Raw genomic sequence first — 22168 nt, forward strand, 5'->3', positions numbered from 1 at the left:
CTGATGTGATTTTTCTTTTAATAAAAACATAATCAGTTATTAATGAACAAATTCGACATCCCTTTTAAAGGTATATATTTTTTCTTTGTTTGCTAATTTAAGATAATGTCTAGAGGCATTGCATATTATTATTAACTCCATATTTAATGAATTAATTATAATGACAATTAATAAAACAACAAATCATTAATTGAATTTTTATTTTCTTAACATAGAAATTGGAATGTGGTTATTGATCAACCAAGTCTACAAGGTACAAGCGAATCATTGATCACATGATACACTCTAACCAGGATTTTTGCTTTAGAAACATTGTCACTAATTAAGAACCCAATGTAGCATATATCACAATAAGGTGAGAATAAACGGTGCAATTCAGTTATGGGTTAAAAACAAACTAATCATCCATGCTTTTTTTATATCTTCATAAGGGTGGGGTGGGCCACATGCTGTGCCATTGGGTACCCCATGTGGAGCGGAAGCATCACCGGCACCCCTTTCATTTTCGTTTCCGGGTTCAGCTACCGCTCATATCAAACAAATATGGCTATCATTTCCATTAAGTTTTCATCATTTCCAATTTATAAATTCTTTAGGGTAATTGAAAGAAGTTACACCACCCCTTGCACAATTTAGGATAGTTTATGGTAGTTTGAGTTGTCATCATGTGAATAGTTGGAAGCTTAGGTAATTTGTTTATATTGGATTGTGCGCCCACCACCATAAGTATTTTCTTAATTTGCACAATTAAGTATTTTCTTAATTTGCATTTAGTTTAATTATTATGATATTGTTTGGTTAATTAGGCTAACCATTGGCTTAGGACACACGTAGATTCAAACTAATTTCAGTTATAACTAGGTCAAGTAGAATATAAGCACTTATTTAAATTAGTAAAAGAGAGTAAACAACAACTAATATTTTTTTGGTTTGGTTAAATCAATTATTATCACACATAACTATAATCAAACCAACCCACGCTCAGATCATGTGCAAGGTAGGCTACCGTGGAAGGTTCACAATCTCAAGTGACCCAAAGTTTTTACAAAAAAATATATACATGTGTACAAAACAAGGAGTGCACATAAAATGCCATTTGATGCATTGGTTAGAGCCGGTTCTTAGGAGTCGACTCTCAAGATGCCGTTTTACCACTATTAATGGCTAACTTTTAAATCTAATTAAGTTAATAAACTAATTTATTATGTTTATTTTTAGGGCCAAATTTTATAACTTATACATATTCACGAAGGCCTTGAGCTCTCTGAGACGACCTCGAATCAAACTAACAAAATTGGCTAAAATAGTCAAAACTGAACCATCGGTTTCTAAATTGATTTTTTTTTGGTTATTTGAGTATAGTTAGTTATTCAATATTTATGCTGTGGTAACGAGTCAAAGTCAAGTCAAGGTCAACTCTTGAATAATTTAGTATTTAAATGCAAATGTAGAAACCAAAGGAAATTAGGGCGCATTATGCTTGATATAGCATTGCAATTTGTAATTCAGTAAACCAAAAAACTTATAAAAAAAATTCAATCAAGGCTTAATGCTCTCCGCAATACTCTCCTCCTTAATAATTACTAGTAATAAATGAGAAAGTAAAAATGATTAATTATCAGGAATTAAATTGTCATTGGTGCATTTTGTCCAAGAGAGGAAGTTTAGGAGTTATACTCAGAAACAATTCTCATTGGTTAGATTAAGATTAATCCAACGGCTCACATTTCATTGTGTGGATACATATACTTCATGTCAGTATATTAATGGAGTTTCTTAGAGAGAACAAAGAACAAATACTTAAATATATAGAGAGAAACAAATTGCTTATAATTTGCATAAATCTTGATCGTGAAGCCTATGGAAGGTGGTGGATTTCATAGTTATGTGAAATTAGAAAAGCAAAAGCAACCTCCTGTTGCTCCTCCATTAACAGCCATTGGAAGGTTCTTGCAAGGTCAAAGTCATCACAATTTGATGAAGAATTCAGGAACATTCATGCCTTCAAATGGGGTTTATGGATGTTCTTCGTACTCGAATGAATGGATCGGTTGTGTGTATGATGAATTTGACCCCATGGACATTGCTTGTCATGGTGGTTTTCCAAAGAACTATCAAAACATACAAGTTAACAATGAAGTGATGGTCAAATCGGGTGCGAAAAGTACATCCAAAGGCGGATGTCGTAAGAATTTGATCAAGGGGCAATGGACAGATGAAGAAGATAGGTTAAATAAACACACTGTTTCTCTTGGTTTCAATTCTTTATTTTTGTAAAATTGTTGAAACTTCATGATCCATGCATGAACAATCAATAAATTTCTTAATTTTCGTGTTATGTAGGAAACTTCTTCGGCTCGTGAAACAACTTGGAGTTCGGAAATGGGCTCAGATCGCTGAGCAAATGATCGGTAGGGCTGGAAAACAGTGTCGTGAGCGATGGCATAATCATTTGCGCCCTGATATCAAGGTTCTCATTTTATCTAATTTCTTTTTGTTTATTGGAGTTCAAGTCAACAAGTTTCTAAAATTAAAACACTGTCAAAACCCTAAGTTCTGACATGACAATATTATATGATCTACCAACAATGGATTTGGTGAAGATATTGTGGGATTATGACTCATTAGGTTATCTAAAAAACCCTAATTGTCTTATTCAACTTTTTTTCCCCAACAAACCCTAATTTTATACAACAATTTGTTTCTAATTATCAAACCCTAATTTCATCCCACATATTTGTTTCTTCTTTTAACCCCTACTCTCATTTTGTTAAGTGATAAGTTATTGTCTTGAATCTTGAAGGGGGTTCTAAGAAATGTACCTTGTTAGTCGTTTTGGTCGGAAAATACTCTTCTAATTAGGTTTTATTTTAATCAACTTTGTGAAACATATCTAGCTTTGTATGTTTGCCCATTGCTATTGTTTACTTTTAAGTTAATTATATGACAAATGGTAGTTGCTCAAGACTCACTAAAACTGAGTATCACCAACTCAACATCATCCATGGTTGCAAATGGTGTCTAGATTATGAATCTTATGTTCATTTCATAATTGTTTTGTTTTTATTAAGGTACATATAATTGTAGTTTTCTTGTGTTTTCAGAAAGATACTTGGAATGAAGATGAAGAGAGAATGCTGGTAGAAAGTCATCAGAAGATTGGTAACAAGTGGGCTGAAATTGCGAAACGAATACCCGGGAGGACAGAGAACGCGGTCAAGAACCATTGGAATGCAACAAAAAGAAGGCAATCACGTCGTAATAGCAAGAATGATGATGGCAAAAACAAGAAGTCACGGTGTTCTATTTTACAGGATTACATCAGAAGCAAAGTTACTACAAATCCTAGTGGCCATAAGGTTGTTGCTTCCACCACTACCGTCAACGCCACCACCAACCTTAATATAACTCAGTGCAGCTCCGCCACCATATCCAACGAGGCTTCTATGAAATTCGACATCATCACCCAATCGTGTGATGACGAGTTAACTTTCATGCAAAGCTTCTTTGGAGACAGCAACATTCGACAAGTATCAAACTCTTCCTTCAATGATTCCTTAATCCACGTCGAATATCCGAAATCCTCTTTAGACACTAATCCCATAGGTTTTAATGGCAAAACACACTATGAGTTTGCATCATACACATCAATGTCCAATGAGTCACCTCACATCAAAGGTTCAGAATCCTCTTTATTAGACATGAAACCCTTATCTTTTAGTGGCAATTCACAACATGGGCTAGCTTCATCTTCATCAATCTCCAATGAGTCGCTCCACATCAAAGATCCGTATTTCGACATGAGCCCCATAGGGTCTAGTGGCAATTTGCAATATGGGTATGGTTCATCTTCATCAATTACTCTTCATGATGAAAACTCAAATATGTATTTTAAACAACAAGATTCATCGAAAACCCGACTCCCTTATGATGTTTTCATATCTTATCTCCTGGAAGGAGGGACTACATTGTCTAACTCTAGCAGTGAGTTGGTGTTTGAAGCCGAACAAAGTGGTGGTTCTGGTTCTGGTTCGGGTTCTGGGTCTTCGTCAAGTGTGAAGAAAGAGATGGATCTAATGGAGATGGTGTTATCTTTTCAGCTTTCTACTAATTGATCATCACTTGATCGAAGAACTCGAGTTCTTCGATTAAGTATATATTATGTTTACATTTAATCTTTCATTGTTTGAATTCTTTGGATTGACTGAAAGTACGTCTTATTATTTTTTTTTTGGCAATGTAGAATCTAGGGGGTGTTTGGTAGAGGGAATTGAGGGGTGAGAAATGGAATTGGAAAGAATTCTCTTGTTTGTTTATGAAAGAAAGAGGTGAGAAATGGAAATAAACCATTTCCATTTCTCTGATTTTGTTTCTCTAAAAAAAGCGGAGAATTGGAGAGAATTGGGTTTCATTTCTCCCATTTTCCTTCTTTTCATTTCTCCCATTTTCCTCCTTCAGCAAGGATAGCACCGCAACCCAATTGCCTCCTGTTAATCGTTATCTCGACAGTCACTCACCAATCGGTTGCAACATTCACCTATTCCTTCAATAACCTACTGTCTTCACTCTCGGAGGCTACAATGGCTTAGGGTTCTTCATCATCCCACCTGCAACTAACAAATGGATCTCAAATTAGACCTCAAACCCACAAGACAAGGGTTCATCTTGTTAAATCAAACCCACCCAAATCTTGTCTTTTTACCACTTCATCGTTACAATCGAATCAAATCAAGAAAACCCATTTTCCGTGTTTCAGCTTCCGTGAACCCAGATGGGTCGGAACCCGGGTCGGCTTGGACCCGGTTCTCGCAGTCGATTCGTCGCAATTCAGAGGGTTTGGTTAATTATTTAGGGGATTCGTTGAAGAAAGAAACTGGGGTTGATTTGAAAGATGCAAGTTCTAAGGTTTATGGGTTTATGGGTGAGTTTCAAGATTCTGTATTGAAGTCTCAAGCTGAATTCAAGAATTGGAATGAATGGGAGCGTTGGAAGGTAGTTGTAATCCTAAATTGTGCTTAAACAGTGTTGTAGAAATCGCTAGGCGCTAGTCGGACGGTGGGATAGGGACTAGTGATTAATCAGGATTAATAGATATTAGTCAAGATTGATCGGATTGGAATATATATTTAAATTTGTGTAAAATTTTCAATTTTGACCGATTTTGGACAAATGGGGATTAATCGGTGCCTAGTCGGGGTATTTATAACATTGTGCTTAAATGAGTTTATTGGTGTTCGGGGTTACCCACATTTGGGAAATATGTTGTCTTTTTGCAGGATGTTAATAATTGGGATCCCACAAGAGTAGGTGCGTTGGCAATTTATCTGTTGGTGACGGTTGTTTCGTGTCAAAGGATATTCGTGGCGGTTCGAGCTCCGTTTATTAATAGACAGATAATAGACAGATATAGGAAATCTTGTCAATGAAGCTGGAATAATGGCTGTAAGTATTACTTTTTATATAATTTACTTAATATTGTTCATATGAATTAATTGGTTAAATGATAAAATTTATGAAGGTGAGAAAAGGACATACAAAAATATACCAGCAAGATATTGTTGATGTGTTAGATAAGTAGTTGCTTGAGGGAATGGGTGTGCTTTTGACAGAGAAAGAGCAACAAAAATGTGAAGAAAGCGTATGCCCTTTTTGCCCTCTTGACATTTGAGAATCTTACATCTTTGTAAGGGTAGTATAGTCATTAATCATGTTGTTAAAACGTGAAAGGTATCTATTGAAAAGAAGAGGCTGTTGGCAGTACATGAAGCCGGTCATATTTTGTTAGCACATTTATTTCCTCGATACGATTGGCACGCGTTTTCTCAGTTATTACCCGGTGGTAAGGTATGGTTATAATATCGGAATTTTGACTTTTAAAGTGTTCGTTTAAATTTTATATTTTTATGTTTGTTAATATCTAACATATTTGAGCAGGAAACTGCAATATCTGTTTTTTACCCTAGAGAAGATATGGTGGACCAAGGTTACACAACATTTGGGTACATGATGATGCAAATGGTGGTTGCACATGGTGGACGATGTGCCGAACGTGTTGTTTATGGTGATGATATAACGGATGGTGGAGCTGATGATCTAGAAAAGATCACAAAGGTGTATATGTTTTCACTTGTTTTATTTTGCTTTCAAATTAATAATCACATTGGTTTTAACATGTGATTGATTATTATCTGTTAGATTGCTCGAAAAATGGTGATAAGCCCTAGAAATGCAAGATTAGCGTATGCAACATTGACACACCGAGTCGGATTGGCCAATAGAGCAGATAGTACTGATGGAGAACTTATAAAATATAGGGTATATAATATTTAATTATTTATCATCGCCTTTAATCCATTCTTATCGTTGATTAATTCATCTGCTTTGGAATTATATTTCAGTGGGATGACCCGCATGTAATTCCTGCTGATATGACAGTAGAAGTTTCAGAGCTCTTCACTCGTGAATTGACAAGAGTACGCATAACTTTTTATTTAATATAATTCGTTAATATACTCGACTTATATTTGTTACCTAATGTTATTCTGATGTGGGTTCCAGTATATCGAAGAGACTGAAGAGCTTGCAATGAAGGGATTGATGGATAATAGGCACATACTGGATTTGATTACAAATGAACTACTAAAGAACTCAAGAATTACCGAGCTGGTAAGTTTTACATGTTACATTTTACATATCATTAACAGATTAGTTGAAATTAGGTCATGTTTACATTTTAAAGTTTGATTGGATGATTTCAGGAAGTTAAAGATAAGATAAGCGGATTATCCCCACAGATGTTTGAAGATTTCGTTAAGCCCTTCCAAATAAATCCAGATGACGTACGTGTTATATATTTTTAAGTTAAAATATTAATAATATCAATTCAGTAGTTTGTGAAATGTAGTTGACGGGTTTGGTTTGTTTGTTTTTACAGGAAGGACCGATACCTCACAATGACCGTTTGAGATACCAACCACTCGATGTTTACCCTGCACCTCTTCATAGATGTTGACCAACAAAAAGTCAAATTTGTATCACCAAAGGAACATGCTTTTCTATTTTTTGTTTTCTTATATTTATTGTATTTTTGACCGATAAACAGCTAGAATGATCACAAATGTTTTCAAGAAAATTACATCAATACCAAAAGTTGTTATCACCAAATATGCATATTAATCAGATTTCCGGTAGGCTAGAGTTTGCTAGAAGGTACCCCGGTGGGTGCAGCTCGAGAACGTTTTTCCACAATTCTAGAAAGCGTTTTCACTTCCTCTTTTCGCCCTGGTCTCGGCTTTTATTTCATCTGACCCGAGTTTTCTCATGCCAGCAGTGTCATTTATCGGCCCAGGCGCAATCCCGTTGACTCGTATGTCATAATCAGTACCCCATTCCAATGCCAGATTCCTTGTAATAGCATCTACTGCAGCCTATAATATTACACATTAAAGAAACATACATACATGAATGTATATAAACATAATGTTTACTTAAATTTAGAATCTTTTTGTATAACCTTAGCAGCAGCTACATGAATTTGGTACCAACCAGCTGTGTAATGCAGAGTAGCACTGATATTCAATATTATTCCACCACTCTCATCTGAGCTTCTTCCAGGTCCTCCTTTCTTCAGATACTTGACTGCTTCATGGCACATAGTAAACGTACCTATTGTTCAAGTAATGTCACCACCACTCTCATCTGACTGTTTTTTATTTTTTAATAAATATTTGTTATGAAAAAAATACTTGTGCTAATGATAAAGTTGATATAATTCTCTGTTTATTTTCTATGTACCAAACAAGAGAAATGATTCTCAGCTATATTTTTCTACTGAAATCTCTGTACTACCAAACAGAACAGTCAATTCTCATTCTCCAGACCAATTCCCTTTCTCTGCAATTCCATTTCTCTATTCCATTTCTCTGCAATTCCATTTCTCTTTTCCATTTCTCTATATTTCGACATGAGCCCCATAGGGTCTAGTGGCAATTTGCAATATGGGTATGGTTCATCTTCATCAATTACTCTTCATGATGAAAACTCAAATATGTATTTTAACCAACAAGATTCATCGAAAACCCGACTCCCTTATGATGTTTTCATATCTTATCTCCTGGAAGGAGGGACTACATTGTCTAACTCTAGCAGTGAGTTGGTGTTTGAAGCCGAACAAAGTGGTGGTTCTGGTTCTGGTTCTGGTTCGGGTTCTGGGTCTTCGTCAAGTGTGAAGAAAGAGATGGATCTAATGGAGATGGTGTTATCTTTTCAGCTTTCTACTAATTGATCATCACTTGATCGAAGAACTCGAGTTCTTCGATTAAGTATATATTATGTTTACATTTAATCTTTCATTGTTTGAATTCTTTGGATTGACTGAAAGTACGTCTTATTTTTTTTTTTTTTTGGCAATGTAGAATCTATTTCTTTTAATTTTCATTTTAATTTTAATAATCAGACACTTATTGATCGATCAGTGATCACTACGCATGTATAATTGTATGCATAGGAAACATGTGACAATGGAAAGAGATTAATTAACGTACCACCATCGATCATTTTTATTTTGGACACTAATGGAAGTGTATTTTATATGGGTAGATATGCAAAGAAATAGCTTTCCTTTTATATAAAAAACCAAAGATGCGTACAAACACGATCCATTGCATGAAATATAAGTACACTAAGGAATAATTTAAACTGTATCTAAAGGTTGTATACTGATGTTGAATACTTAGATTTAATAAAATGGTATTACAATTTTGATACTAAGATCTACAAATGGGTAAATTTTATTTTCAAAATGAAAACAAAAATATATGTAGCTTTATTTTTATCCTAAAAATCAAACAAATTGATCACAAACCTGAAAAACTGAAAAATAATATGATATCTGAAGTATTCAGGTTATGACTTGTGTCATGGTTTGCAAGGGTGGAGGTGGTTTGATGGCAGTTAGTGGTCGTGAGGCGGAAGTGGCCGGTGTTGGCGTCGTGGGTGCAGAAGCGTAAACCGGTGGTGGCGGTGCATGGGTGTGGCGGGCTTCGAACGCGGGTCGGGTTGATCGGAGCTCGGCGAAGACAGTTTCAAACCGGGATTCGAGTCGCGCAAAGGATTCTCTCCATTAACGGAACTCGGGTCTGGATAGTGTTTGAGCAACCATAAGTCCGGGGGATCACGGCAGCTCTGATACCACTGTTACGAACATCGTTCGTTAATCAAATGGTCTAAAGAAAATAGAAAGTATTCTGTAGGTTCCCAGCCGGATCTACTTGGAAATATCTCGTTCTACGTAGGTGCGGAATCCCTACGTAAGACGATACGAGCGTAGAAGCGATATACGTTAAACACAAGCAAACACACGTTACAATAAACAAAGAACACGTTGTATTGCAACTAATAACACGTGATGTACAATCACTGATTACCCGTTCTTCCAAATCCTTAATACAAAATAAGCCGTAAACCTAATATATAAAGTTATCGACAACTTCGCCTAACAGACTAGGCGAAGTTGTTGATAACTTCGCTTGTCCACAAGTTCGCTTATAACAGGCGAACTTGTGAGACAACTTCGCTTAAACACCAATACAAACCAAACTAACATTATTACAGACACTCGATACTGAACTACTGACATCATGTACCAGCATATTCAGATTAGAAATTTAGATGGAACATAGACTTGATTCTTAAATCATTATATTTCCATTCATAATTCATATAGAAATTACATAGTCTTTATAGGCATACAAAGAAACTACCAGATTATCCACTAAGCCATTATACGACCCATGATCTCCTAAACATAATAAACAAACTACTAAACTAACTAACAACTAAACTAGTGGAAGAATAAAACGTGGGAATACACGTATCAATATATGACTAGTTTTAAATCTTTATGACATAAGACCGGTATGGTACAAGTATTACTCAGTCTAACCCAGAATTAATATATGTTTTACATATATATATATATATATATATATATATATATATATATATATATATTTTTATTTATCCTTAACTAATGAAGAAGTGTATTATTCCATTGACTTTTAGTTTTTTTCTTTTTATGTTTCTAATTTATTTGAGTAATATAAAAAATATATAATAATAAGAAATGTAAATAGAAATTACAATGGGTAATTTAACACAATCGGGGTATGCCTGACGTATTTGGGTTACCGATAATTTGTAACACAATTTATAATCATGTATAAGACTTTAGATTACAAATAACCTTTCCATTACGACTCTGCTTCGAGCTACTAGAGGAGAACCACCATACAAGTTATAAAGAATGCAATTAAAGAAAAAGTAAACTACATTTTTAATACCCGTGATTTGTTAAAATAACTCGTTTAGTCAAAAAGTTTTATTTTGTCTTTGTAAGTCGATTAATTAGTTCCATTCTTGTTTCAATCAACTCTACGCTTTTAACGCTATTCATAGCTAATGTAAATTTTTTCTCATTCACGTGCCCCTCCCACGAGGGGCATTTTAATCTTTTTATTTACTAATTAAAGTTAAAAGTCTTAGGTCAGTCTTTTAAAATCCTACTAAGTCTATATTCTAAACAACGATGCGCAAATCCAAATCCATTAACATCGGTACAGACATGCCAATCTTTAAACCCCCTAATCATTTTCAAACCATAAAAATCTTTTGGTGCTCCTACATCAATTCACACTTCCTAGACATCCTTAACACATTGGTGTCAATGTTATTGTTGCACTAGCATTGTTGTAAAAATCCCGACTATACGTCAATTAATCACCGATTAATCACTAGTCTCTACTCCGCTGATTAATTTTGGGTTAATCGGTCAATTAATCGGTCAATGGTCAAATCCAGCAAAAATCAAGATTAATCGGACTTAGTCGGCTTATTATAAAGAGGTGTTGGCCAAAATCGGCGGTTTCTGGCGAGATTCCGGCCAAAATCAGCATTTTTTAGCAAGATTCCAACCAATTTATGGCCACATGTGTTTGTGTATACATAAAACAGAAAATTACATATAAAAATGTGTGTGTATGTATATTACTGAAAATTATACATTAAAGTGTCGGATTAATCGTTAGTCTCTACGCATCGCCCGACTAGCGACTAACGATTTGTACAACACTGTGCACTAGATCTTTAAGCGTGTTTCTTGCTTTCCATTTTAACTTTTACCTAATTGTTTGAAAACGACCAACCATGATTGAATTGTGGAATTGTTAGTTGGACTCCAATGTGTTGAAGAGTAGTTGACAGCATACCTGGCTATTGAGATCCATTAACAATTATGAAGCCAAGCCAAGAACAAATGCTGTTCAATCACAACTCTACTAAGTTGAGATTATTGAAACCAATTATCTCATGCTCATTGAATATGTCAACAGTATTCAATATTTTAACATACTTCTACAAATTAAGATCAAATGTACTTCCAAGAGCCCTTAGACCATAATCAAGATCTTGCTCATAAATCCTAAAATGGTAATATATCATATCTTCTTTTGCATAATCTATGTCATCTAAGTTGTATCGTAACATCCACCTCGTGAACTAAAAACTTTGTTTGGATCAATCATATCGACATACAATAACTAGAAAACAGGGGCTTCACCAAGGATGATTTCGTTTTAATACTGTATCGAAAGTCATTACCCATGAGAATCCGTTAGTTAAGCTATCTCTCTGTATATGATGCTCTTTCTGATGGAACACCAAAGATATTTTCGACGAATTCACAAACAGATACTTTATTGACTGGTTGATTACCTATGGGCACTTATCTGGCCAAAGTGTGGATTTACATAAGGATTGGGCATCGGTCGTTCGTTGCTAATGTTTCAAAATTAAAAATAAAACTTTTAATAATATAAACAGAAATTGATCTACAAATTATATTTATTTTCTAAAATAGGATTGCAAATTCTCGAACCTAATTCAAATAATTACAAAATTGGAAGTTTCATAATCATTTATATTTAGTTTATTCTGTCATTATGCTGTTATTCATAATGTCTAGCATAATATTTATAAAATTTATTTAACTTCTATAAAACTTGGCTCGACCCATGCATTGAGACCCAAAAGGACCAGTTTTTTGGTACATGTGTTATATGGTTTGGGTTTTTAGACCAAGACAAGGGATTTCTACGCCTGATTTTGCAATAACCTTGTACACCTCTACCTTATACCCGTTTTTAGCCACTTGATGGCTTGATAAACGAGTGTGTGGATGGTTAAGTTGCTCTAAAGATGTCATACATACCAAACTGCGTTCAAATATGATACAACTTACTTCATATGTACATGATACAAACCTAACACGAAATTCATAAGTTTGGCTTTATTCTAAACGGTTCCAAATCAAGCCCACATACACGTTTAGCTAAATGGTCATTGTTATGTTGATGCTCCAAGGCTGACTTGTTTATTTCTAAAATTCTAAATATATATTTACGTTCTTGTTGATTTAATTAATTCAAAACAAAATTACAACTGTTTTTCTATATATACACAAACTAACAATCATGAAGTCCGTCACTTTTAAATGAGCTTGATCTTTCGGATGAACTTGATACTTTTGGATGACTTAGTAAGATTTGGACGACATCCTAACTTTCGGATATAGTGACCTCCTGGATAGTGTTGTTCACAAGTCGTGCCAAGAGCTCAGGCTCGAGCTCGAGCTTAAATGAGTCATCTCAGGCTTAGCTAGTTTATTTTAACAAGTTGAAAAATAAAACTCAAGCTTGATTTTTTAAAAGCTAGAGCCAACTAATGGCTCGTCGAGCTAGCTCATTAGTTTTTATTATTATTTTTAAATAAAGATATATAAAAGACATGAATATAATTTTTAAGGTACAATTATTACAAAGCCTTTAAACAAGATAATTTATAACATTACATGCATTATTGTTGTTTTTTTTAATAATTTTCAAGATTGAGTGGTATATTATATATATACAATTTTTTTTTGTGTTTTTGTATGTTATTATTATGTACCAAAATGTGGGGTTTATTTTAAACGACCCAATGAGCCAAACCAACAAACCAAGCCTTGACCGAGCCACCAGTCGAGCCAACCCCAACTTGAAAATCAAATCCGGATGAGTAAACAACTTTTGGATGAACTAATAATCCATATAAAACCCCCTTAAATAGGAGGTGCATACAACCCCAACGTGAAAAATCAGTTTTGTGTGTAATTGATGACTAGGGAGTTCAATGTGCTTATCTCGTTCGTGAAACACTGATTTTTAACAATATAAACAGCAACTGGACTACGTTTGAGGGATCAAGTGTATACATGTATGGTATGCTGGTTCGTGTTAAATGAAAAGAACGATCGGGTCTTCAACAACAAATTCCCCTAACTCTTCAAATTAATCGAAGTCATCAAGGCGAACATTTGTGTGAAAAACATAACGAGATTAATCGCTAGAACTTGTTAAAATATGTCTCCTAGTTTCTTGATATAAATCTTTCTACTAATAAAAATCAACCATTCCCTAACTAACCAAAAAAGAAAAATGATACCAAACTCAAGATATCTTCTTACATGATAGGATCATACAAATTATTATTGAACATGTAACAAGTTTAAAAGTAGTACTTTTTTTTTGAAGACCCAATCAAAATTAAAAAAATATATATATTTAAAATAAATAACCTTTACCTTTAAACATTAAAGTACAAGTGATAACTCCAAATACCATAAACTCCACAACACAACAACGTGGGTGCAATCATCTTCTCCATTGTCCTCCCATAAAGCAACTAAGTTCTTAGGATCTTGTTGCAAAAGCTTTAATCCTCTACATTTCTCCCTACCCTTACAAAACCTCCAATAATTCATAGATGTAGATATCGGATCTATGAACGGGGATATTCCCGAAACTGACAAATCAAAAAGAAACTGAGTTTTTTTAAATTATGTTGACCAGGAGCTGTTGAAGCTGCATTGATTATTTGTACCCGTACCCATACGCAATCACAAAACAAGGAAGCACAGCCCTTGGATTAAACACAATTATTTCATCCTCATCGTCCACCCTGGTTTCCGTCCCACAAGATCCTGCCCTCCCAACCAATGAATCATACCCCGGGTCATCCTTATCCCCCGGTTCACACCAGAACAACCCGACCCGACCCGCTATGACCCGACACACCAACATAGCACGTTTCACGTGCATGAACCGAAACTCTTCCTCAATGTCTTCTGGCAGCGCCACGTGTCCTTTCCAACTAGTAGAATAAGTTGATATCCCATCCATCTTAGCTGAAAACCCGACCCGAATAATCCTACACACGCTACAATACTGATGGTTACACACGCTAGAATTACCATTTTTCCCTAGGTCACATAAAAACGTAGCACAATAAAACCGAAGTAACTCGTTGCCGTCCGCGACGCACCGCTCGTCCCGCCACCGTAATCGCACCGCCGTCTACTTCACTTGCTCACGGTACTCCTCGAACCGGGTCAGGATCTTCGGGCAGTTATGGATCTTCATGACCCGGTAGACATTCGGGTCGGACCCGGGGTCCGGGTCCGGGCCGGGCCAACCCGTTTGGAAAATGATCCGGACTATGTTTTTCCCCGGGTCGTCTTCTGGTAGCTCGGAAACCGCGTGTTTAACCGACTGGTGGTGCTCCAACAACCCGGGTTTCTGGAAGATCTCGCCGCAGTTGGTGCATGGGTAGATATCATTACGTAAAGGGAAGAAGTCGGAGTCGGTTAGTGATCCGGGTCGGGTCAGGGTTCGGGTTGAGGAAGCGGGTGATGCGGGTACGTAGTGGATAATGGAAGTGGTTTCGGTTTGTGAAGCGGGTTTTAATTTTGAAGAGAATATTTTTTTTATTAAAGACCATGTGGATGAGAGTGTTGTTTTGTTGGGTTTGAGTAGTGGGAGTGGTGACGATGGTGGTTTACGGCGGTGGTGGTGGTGGTGGGGTGGATGAGGAAGCAGCCGAGGTGGAAGAGGATGAATAAGAAGGTGATGAGTTTGGTAAAAACTGGCCGGAAAGTGGACATTGATGGCCGGAATAATAATAATAATATTATTATTATTATGGAGTGTGTAGTGAGGGAATGGAATAAAGGGGGAGTGAAGATTATTAGGTGGAATGCAACTTCATGATATCGTACGTATATGTTAGCCCTACCATCACTTTCTTTACACCATTTAAAGGTGTATTATATATTATGAGAACTCATTAAAATAAATATATTAAGTTATGAAATGTATTTTTAGTTGAATTCTAGTTAATCTATGTTAGTCAAGTCGTCCTAAATTTTTATAAGCTTCATAAAGGTTGAATATAACATCTAAGTGAAAATAAAGTGTTTTTTTAATTGTTGAAAAGAAATAATGCAATGTTTTAAATTATAAGGGAAGTGGTTAAATACAAAGGCTCTTTATTATATAAGAGCATTATATTTAATACATCAAAAATTGTGAGTAAAAATTTTATAATGTAAGGAGTGGTTTAGAATGTTATGAGAGAAAAAAAAGAGAAATTTAGTAATTTTTCTGTATACTTGGAAAGTTACTGTTCACACTCTATAAAATTTTAATATATTTTGAAAGTGGTTGTGACTGAAGGAAAGATAAATGGTAATGATAAATATATATAAAAAAAAGTATTATTTAATCTAAAGAAGAATGAAAATGTAATGATATTTTAGTGTAATTTTAGATTTAGAGATAGAACAATGAATGCATTGGCGGAGCCATAAACTTTTTTTATGGGTTCGGAATTTTCGATGCTTAAATTTTTTTTTGTGTCAAAGTTTTTGCACCCGAATAGGTCGGGTCGGGTTGGGTTGATCATTCGGTTAGATAGATAAAGTGCAATATCACTATCATAACAAAAATACATCTTTAACATTCAGTAAAATACAAGTCATTAAATATAAAGATATCGCGTATTATAATTTTTCCTTACGTGTTTTCATGATTTGAAAAATCTTCAAACGCAACTTTGAAAAAGAACTCATTCTCAATACAACAAATAAAAGCATCATTTATATAATCGTCACCCAAATGATTATACAAATCTGACTTCACATACTTTATTGAAGAAAAACACATCTCAAACGATAGACCAACATGTAACAACTCGGATTCCCCAGATTTTATATTCTTTACCCGACCCGTTTTATTTTTCGGGTAAATTTTAATCAATAACACACTACAATTATTGAGTTATTATTATTAATTATAAATTGTTTATTATAATTATTTAATACATGTAAATAACTTTCGATCTACACTTCTTACCCTAAACCTTAGTTTTAGCTCTCATTGGACCCATCTATCAAGTTAAGGGGCCTTTTTGCAATTTTGGTTAAATAATATATACAATAATAACCAGGCTCCAGATCCAAACCCGTTTCCCTGATCCAGACTCTTATTTATAACCCAGGAACTAAAACCCGATAACCTGCTTAATTAGCTTGAACCGCAATTCTCGCGTCTAACTTGGAAATTATATGGGATTCTTGATTTGTATATTATACGCGGCCTAACTGACTCCACCAATTAAGCAACAACATCGTTATTATACGTATTTCGCTTATAATTAGGCCGTCCTTAATTGAAATTGAGATTTCAACCATAACGATCATTATATTTCAATTAAAGCTGCAGAATCCACCCTTAACTAGTCGTGACCTAAACCCTCATAAACAATTAGGTTATATCGGCCTGCAAGTATCTAATCTGTTCGTCGTTTGGCCGTTGTCCTCAACCCGCTGTTCACCATCAGTTCATCCTCTAATCAGGTAATACATACATGTAACACGATCGTTTTCCATCACTGATTATTAACCCTAATGTTAATTGGATCAAAAGCAATGGATTGAACGAATGTAGAACTCTAGGGTTTATATCAATTTGGGGTTAATCTGGATTGTTAGATGTAAATGATTGTTCTTAATCTTTAACCATTAGACCAGCTAGACCAACTGGTTGCTTGTGTTGGTGCTATCATCTGTTAGCCGGCCAGGGCGCGAGTTCGAGCCCCGGCCAGCGCAAAACCTTTCTATTTATTTGACTTCCTTTGTTTTTAATTGCTATATTGATTTTTTTTTATGTTTTATAACTTAAATATAATTAGTATTAATTATCAAATAAACATCTTTTTATTTTAAACGACATCATTAAGTCATCGTTTCTTGTCGAATCTCGTTAAAAGCTTTTGTTTATATATTTATGTATGTATGAATTAAAAGTATGTATTTATAGTAGACCATATTCTTTATATTTAAAACTCGACACTTTAATGTTTCTCGTCCTTTTAAACTTGCTCATATTTATATTATATATATATATATATATATATATATATATTTAATAAACTTATTAAATGGATTTTATCAAAATATTTATTTATACATTACTACATATCATAACTAAATAATTACGCATTATTATCTACTTATTTATTCATTAGTATTTTATTATCTTACATCAAATATAGTTTACCGCAACTCATATTTATTTAAGCTAATTATTCATAAATTAAATTATATGATATACGAACAATTCTTTTAACTAAATAATAACTACTAATAATATTGTTTTCATAACAACAAATAATCCGAAGAGATCAATCGTTCAAACATAACATTACAACCCCAAGCATAACTTAATCACCTCGAAACCTTAATTTATTAAATCACGTTATATTCTTATAATTAATCTTATTATCATTAATAACTAGGAACGCTTGTCATCGCATCCCGAGAAGCTCGGACTCATTTAACTTAGTTTCTATCACCGTTTCATTATCGCTTGTTCCACTTTATTAGGTGAGTAATCACTCTGCTATTTTTCTTGTTTTCAAATGTTTTGGGGACACTTGCGTACCATTTATCAAATTATTTATCTTATTATTTCTCAAACGCAAACTGTGATCTTTGTGTTGTGTATCAATTGAATGACTGTTTGTTACTTGCTATTTGCTTATTTGTTTACTTGAATCGCATTCGGAGTGGTCCAACATAATCTCATTATAGTATGATCATACGACCGTCGTAATGGCAGGAGCCCGATCGCATTGGCAATGGTTTCACCGACACTCATTACTTGCTTAACACTTTCATTGTTTATACTCACAGAAAACAGTTTTGCTTATTTTTACTCTATTATTTATATCATTATATATTATCATTTTGTTCGTGTCAAAACTGGTGAATCTACTCACTCAACATGTGTTGTTGACAAATATATATATTTTGTACGCATTTGCAGGTTATAGATTATCGAACTGAAGCTCACGTAGAGATAACCTTAGGATGTTAAACATAAACAAGAATAGTTGGTTTTGTATTGTAATTTTCTCTATTTTTGTTGTACTTAAATGTTCGTTGACAATTAATAAATTAATTAGATATTGTCGCTTTACAATTGCATGATAGTACCTTGTGAGCTGTGACATTCAGTTCGCGCCCCGGCATTTCTGCCTTAGGTTGGGGTGTGACACAACATGTATTGGTTGTTGGCGATTGTTGAAACCTTGGGCGAACGACGAAGAAAAAAGTTGATCGGTTGCTGAGTCGATGGCCGGTGTTTTTATTTGTTAATTATCTAAACTTTTTATAATCAATGGGCTTGAATATACTTTTTTAAAACGATAATGGGTTCGCTCGTCGAAAAAGAATGGGTTCGCTCGTTGATTCAAGACTATATGTTATATATAGAACAAAAATGACCGGGTTCAGCCGAACCCGGTGGTGATAGTGTGGCTCCGCCAGTGATTGAATGAATGCCATAGTAATATATAGAGTAAAATAACTATGCATGAGGTAAAAGTAATTACGCTGATTGAATGTGAATGCCATAGTAATATATAGAGTAAAATAACTATGCATGAGATAAAAGTAATTACGCATGAAGTGGGGTAGTTGCACATGAAGAAAATAAGGCGGCGTGCGTATTTTTTATTTTAATTACAATTTATGTTATTGCGTTTTTGTTTCGAGTGAAATTAAGAGTTATCCTTTCTTTTAATGCTTTTTATGATAAAGAGCTTTTGAACAATAACCCTTTCCTAAATCGTAGTATCTAAAATATATATACTTAAAAAATTTATATTAGAGACGAGATCAGAAAATGTTGGAAAAGTTGATAAAAACCTTAAATATGAAAACTAACATTTACTGTTAATTTATATAAAATCTTCATTTGTAATTAATAGCATTCCAATACAATTGAGGATTTTAGGTGTGCGTTGGTACTCACGGTCACGGACGAGCTCTCGGGTGAATTGGGTGGGGAATAAAGGTTATAGCAGAAGAATATATGCAGATTTGAGAATATTACTTTTTCTAATATTCTGCAAGTAGATTATTAAAAATAGCTGAAATTTATGTAAGGTTTTTATATATTAACTCAAAATATTCTTTATATAGATCACAAAAAAAAATATCTAAACAATGTTTAGTAGTAAAAAGTTGGCATGCAGGGCCGGCTATAAGGGAGGGCTGGGTGGTCGACGGACCCCGGCCCGACACCCCGATAGGCCCGGATTTTTTTTATAAAAAATTATATATATATATATTTTTATGAAACACGATATGTATATATAATGTTTAAAAATAATTACACTATCACTAGCTTTATTTAGTGGCAAAGGGGTGTGGCTTTCAACCAAAAGGTTGTGGGTTCTAACCTCACTTGAGACATTTTAATTTTTAACCTTATTTTATTAAAAAAAAAGAGTTTTTACACAACCAAATCATAAGGCCTAAAAATTTAAGGCTTAATTAAAAATTAAATTGTTTAAACCCAACAAGATACCCATTTTTATTAAGGTCTAAAAAATTTCGCCTTCGACCCAAAAATTTTTAACCGTTCTCAAAGTCGGGCCTAGGCATGTGCTAGACATTTAAATATCGGACATACTATTTATTAGTCTTAACATGTATGTGGAATTCATCCTAATAAACACCGGAATTCGTCTTTGCATGAAAAGTGTTTGGTTTAAGTCTTGTTATTTGGGTTGGGTAGAGTAAGATTAGACTTTTAAGGGCGTTAAAAGTTATGTCATCTTTTCTAGTCTTAGAACAAACTTATGTAAATATTTCTCGAGGTTCTTATTTATGGAGCAACCGAGCAAGATTTGTTTATTTTATTAACTAGATCATTGCATGTTTATAATACAAGTGAAAATGTATGTAACATATTTGTTTGATACTTTGATATTACTTGTATATTCATACAAACATTAAATGAATTTGAATAATGTTTTCATATGGTGTATGATGAAATAATTCTAAAAACTAGAGTTATAAGAATATACTAATTATACTAAAATAAATGACAAAGATATGTTTGTTAATAATGGTTAAGTTTAATGTGTATTAAATAGATCTTCAAAATGGTATAACTGTATAAGTTATCAAAAAATATTTCTAATAGTCTTTATTATACTTAAATTTGTTAATAACTGAGTTAAGGTTTATGTTAGATAACATAATTAAAAGGTAACGAAATTAAGTTTAATTTATATATAATTAAATACTTTATAATATAAGAAATGAAAGTAAAATTCTATAGTATTTAAATGATCAACGTTATTAATAAAAACAGTTTTCTTTAATTACTATAAATGAACGATGTGCACATCGAACACACTTCAAGGAGGACAACCGTAAGTTTAAAGAATAAATATAATCAAATTAAGATAGCACTGGTGAAGAAACACTAACCGGACCCCGGGCAGATTACTGGTAACCTGGGGGTTGGATAGCTGTTTCCCACGAGGGGTTAGACCCTTGGAAGATGGTTCTTCTGATAACCTGCAAAACAGACACCGTGAGCTCGTCACTGAGAAGGGGGGGGGTTCCTCCTTGTGACCACCCTCCGGCGTGAGAATCAGACTAGATTGCTCTTTAAATATAAAAGTATATTAAGAGATTGCTAGAACAGATATCAGGTATAATATGATGATAATGTAGTAAGATATGTTGTTGGATAATACCAGATGATCATACCATTTGGGGTATTTATAGCCGAAGGTAGGTTTCCAAGGAGGTATGGCCGGCTGCAACAGTGTTCCTGTTCATCAACAGTAGCCTACGCACGTGCCCTGCTGGTAGTTGGTGGGTAGGCAGCGGCTGATAGCGACCAGGCCTGCTGTATACTATTCCCTTTCCACCAACTGCCGGCTACGCACGTGGTATGACAGTAGTTGGTGAGTAGGCAGCGGCTTAATAGTGATACAGTACAGGAGCATGCTGCTCGCCATACTGTATCAGTGAGCTGTCGTATCCCTGATCAGATCTTTCGCCCATACCTCGTCAGGTACAGTGAAAGGTCCTTCAGTATAGACTGGCTTATTTGGGCGGGAGTATTCCCCCTCCCGTCTCTGTGCGGGATTGCTCCCGGCTTTGCTCATTCCTTCAGGTGACACTGAATGATCGAGAGCTAAGTACCTAGTGCGTGTAGCCATGCTGCGCGGGTGGCCTTCCCTCATGGCTTGTATCCGAGGCTGCGGGAACAGGCGGAGTCCTTCACCATGGGAGGCATTTCCTGCGGGACCAGCTTGCATACTGCGCGTAAGGACGTCACTTCTCTGAGCATGGTTGGTCCTGCGGATCCAGTTGGTCTCTGCGCAGACGTTCCTGTTTAAGGTGAGTCTTGCGGGTCCAACTGGGCTCTGCTGGGACCTACCTCTTCAAGTCCCCCCAGTCCAATGTTCTTCTCATGCGTGTTTAATAAAGTGAGGTGAACTTTTGGACTTAAGCAAAGGGTTTTGAAAAGGGTTTTGTAAGGTTTTCCATGGGAAGTCCTTGTCACTTGCAGAAATGCCCGAGTTTCCTGCTTGGTCTTTGGGTATGATGCGGGTAGGTCTGTAACCTCCTCGCAAGTCAGGAGCATTGAGTCCCAGTTGTGTGGATTCTCCATGAGGTTTTGGTAGTTTTGAACATAGTGATCAATTATGTTAAAACCACCAATTCCATCCTGGCGCTTCAAACAACGTAGTTCTCAACGTTCCCGCTATGCGGGGATGTTATTTCCGTTTCCGCAAGCATTGCCCAGAAGATCCTTCCTGGTTTCAATTCCCAGCGGAGCGCTAGGTATGTGAAGGGTTTTGCCTTAACACTGTACCAGCGCTCGTCTTACGGTTACTTTACTTCCAAGGTATTCCTAGCGTCAAT

General features: G+C 35.1%; 2 protein-coding genes and 1 pseudogene across 2 annotated transcripts; 2 read left to right on the forward strand and 1 right to left on the reverse strand.

Moving 5' to 3' along the window:
• Positions 1 to 1507: 1507 nt before the first annotated feature.
• Positions 1508 to 4115, forward strand: LOC143563651 (transcription factor MYB64-like). The gene is made up of 2 exons (XM_077051147.1): positions 1508 to 2470; positions 3105 to 4115. Exons 1-2 carry the CDS (start codon positions 2300 to 2302, stop codon positions 4113 to 4115), a joined length of 1182 nt encoding a protein of 393 aa, XP_076907262.1. The 5' UTR covers positions 1508 to 2299.
• Positions 4116 to 6201: 2086 nt separating this feature from the next.
• On the forward strand, positions 6202 to 7169 carry LOC143563646 (ATP-dependent zinc metalloprotease FTSH 12, chloroplastic-like). Its single transcript, XM_077051144.1, has 5 exons — positions 6202 to 6315; positions 6399 to 6473; positions 6559 to 6666; positions 6759 to 6839; positions 6935 to 7169. Exons 1-5 carry the CDS (start codon positions 6208 to 6210, stop codon positions 7010 to 7012), a joined length of 450 nt encoding a protein of 149 aa, XP_076907259.1. The 5' UTR covers positions 6202 to 6207; the 3' UTR covers positions 7013 to 7169.
• A 6515-nt stretch (positions 7170 to 13684) lies between these two features.
• Positions 13685 to 15185, reverse strand: LOC143563652 (uncharacterized; annotated as a pseudogene).
• Between the last annotated feature and the right edge of the window lie 6983 nt (positions 15186 to 22168).

The sequence above is a fragment of the Bidens hawaiensis genome, unplaced genomic scaffold, assembly GCF_021521415.1.
Source record: "Bidens hawaiensis isolate Kalapana, Puna unplaced genomic scaffold, B.hawaiensis_p1.1 tig00021504_1, whole genome shotgun sequence".
Lineage (NCBI taxonomy): Eukaryota > Viridiplantae > Streptophyta > Magnoliopsida > Asterales > Asteraceae > Bidens > Bidens hawaiensis.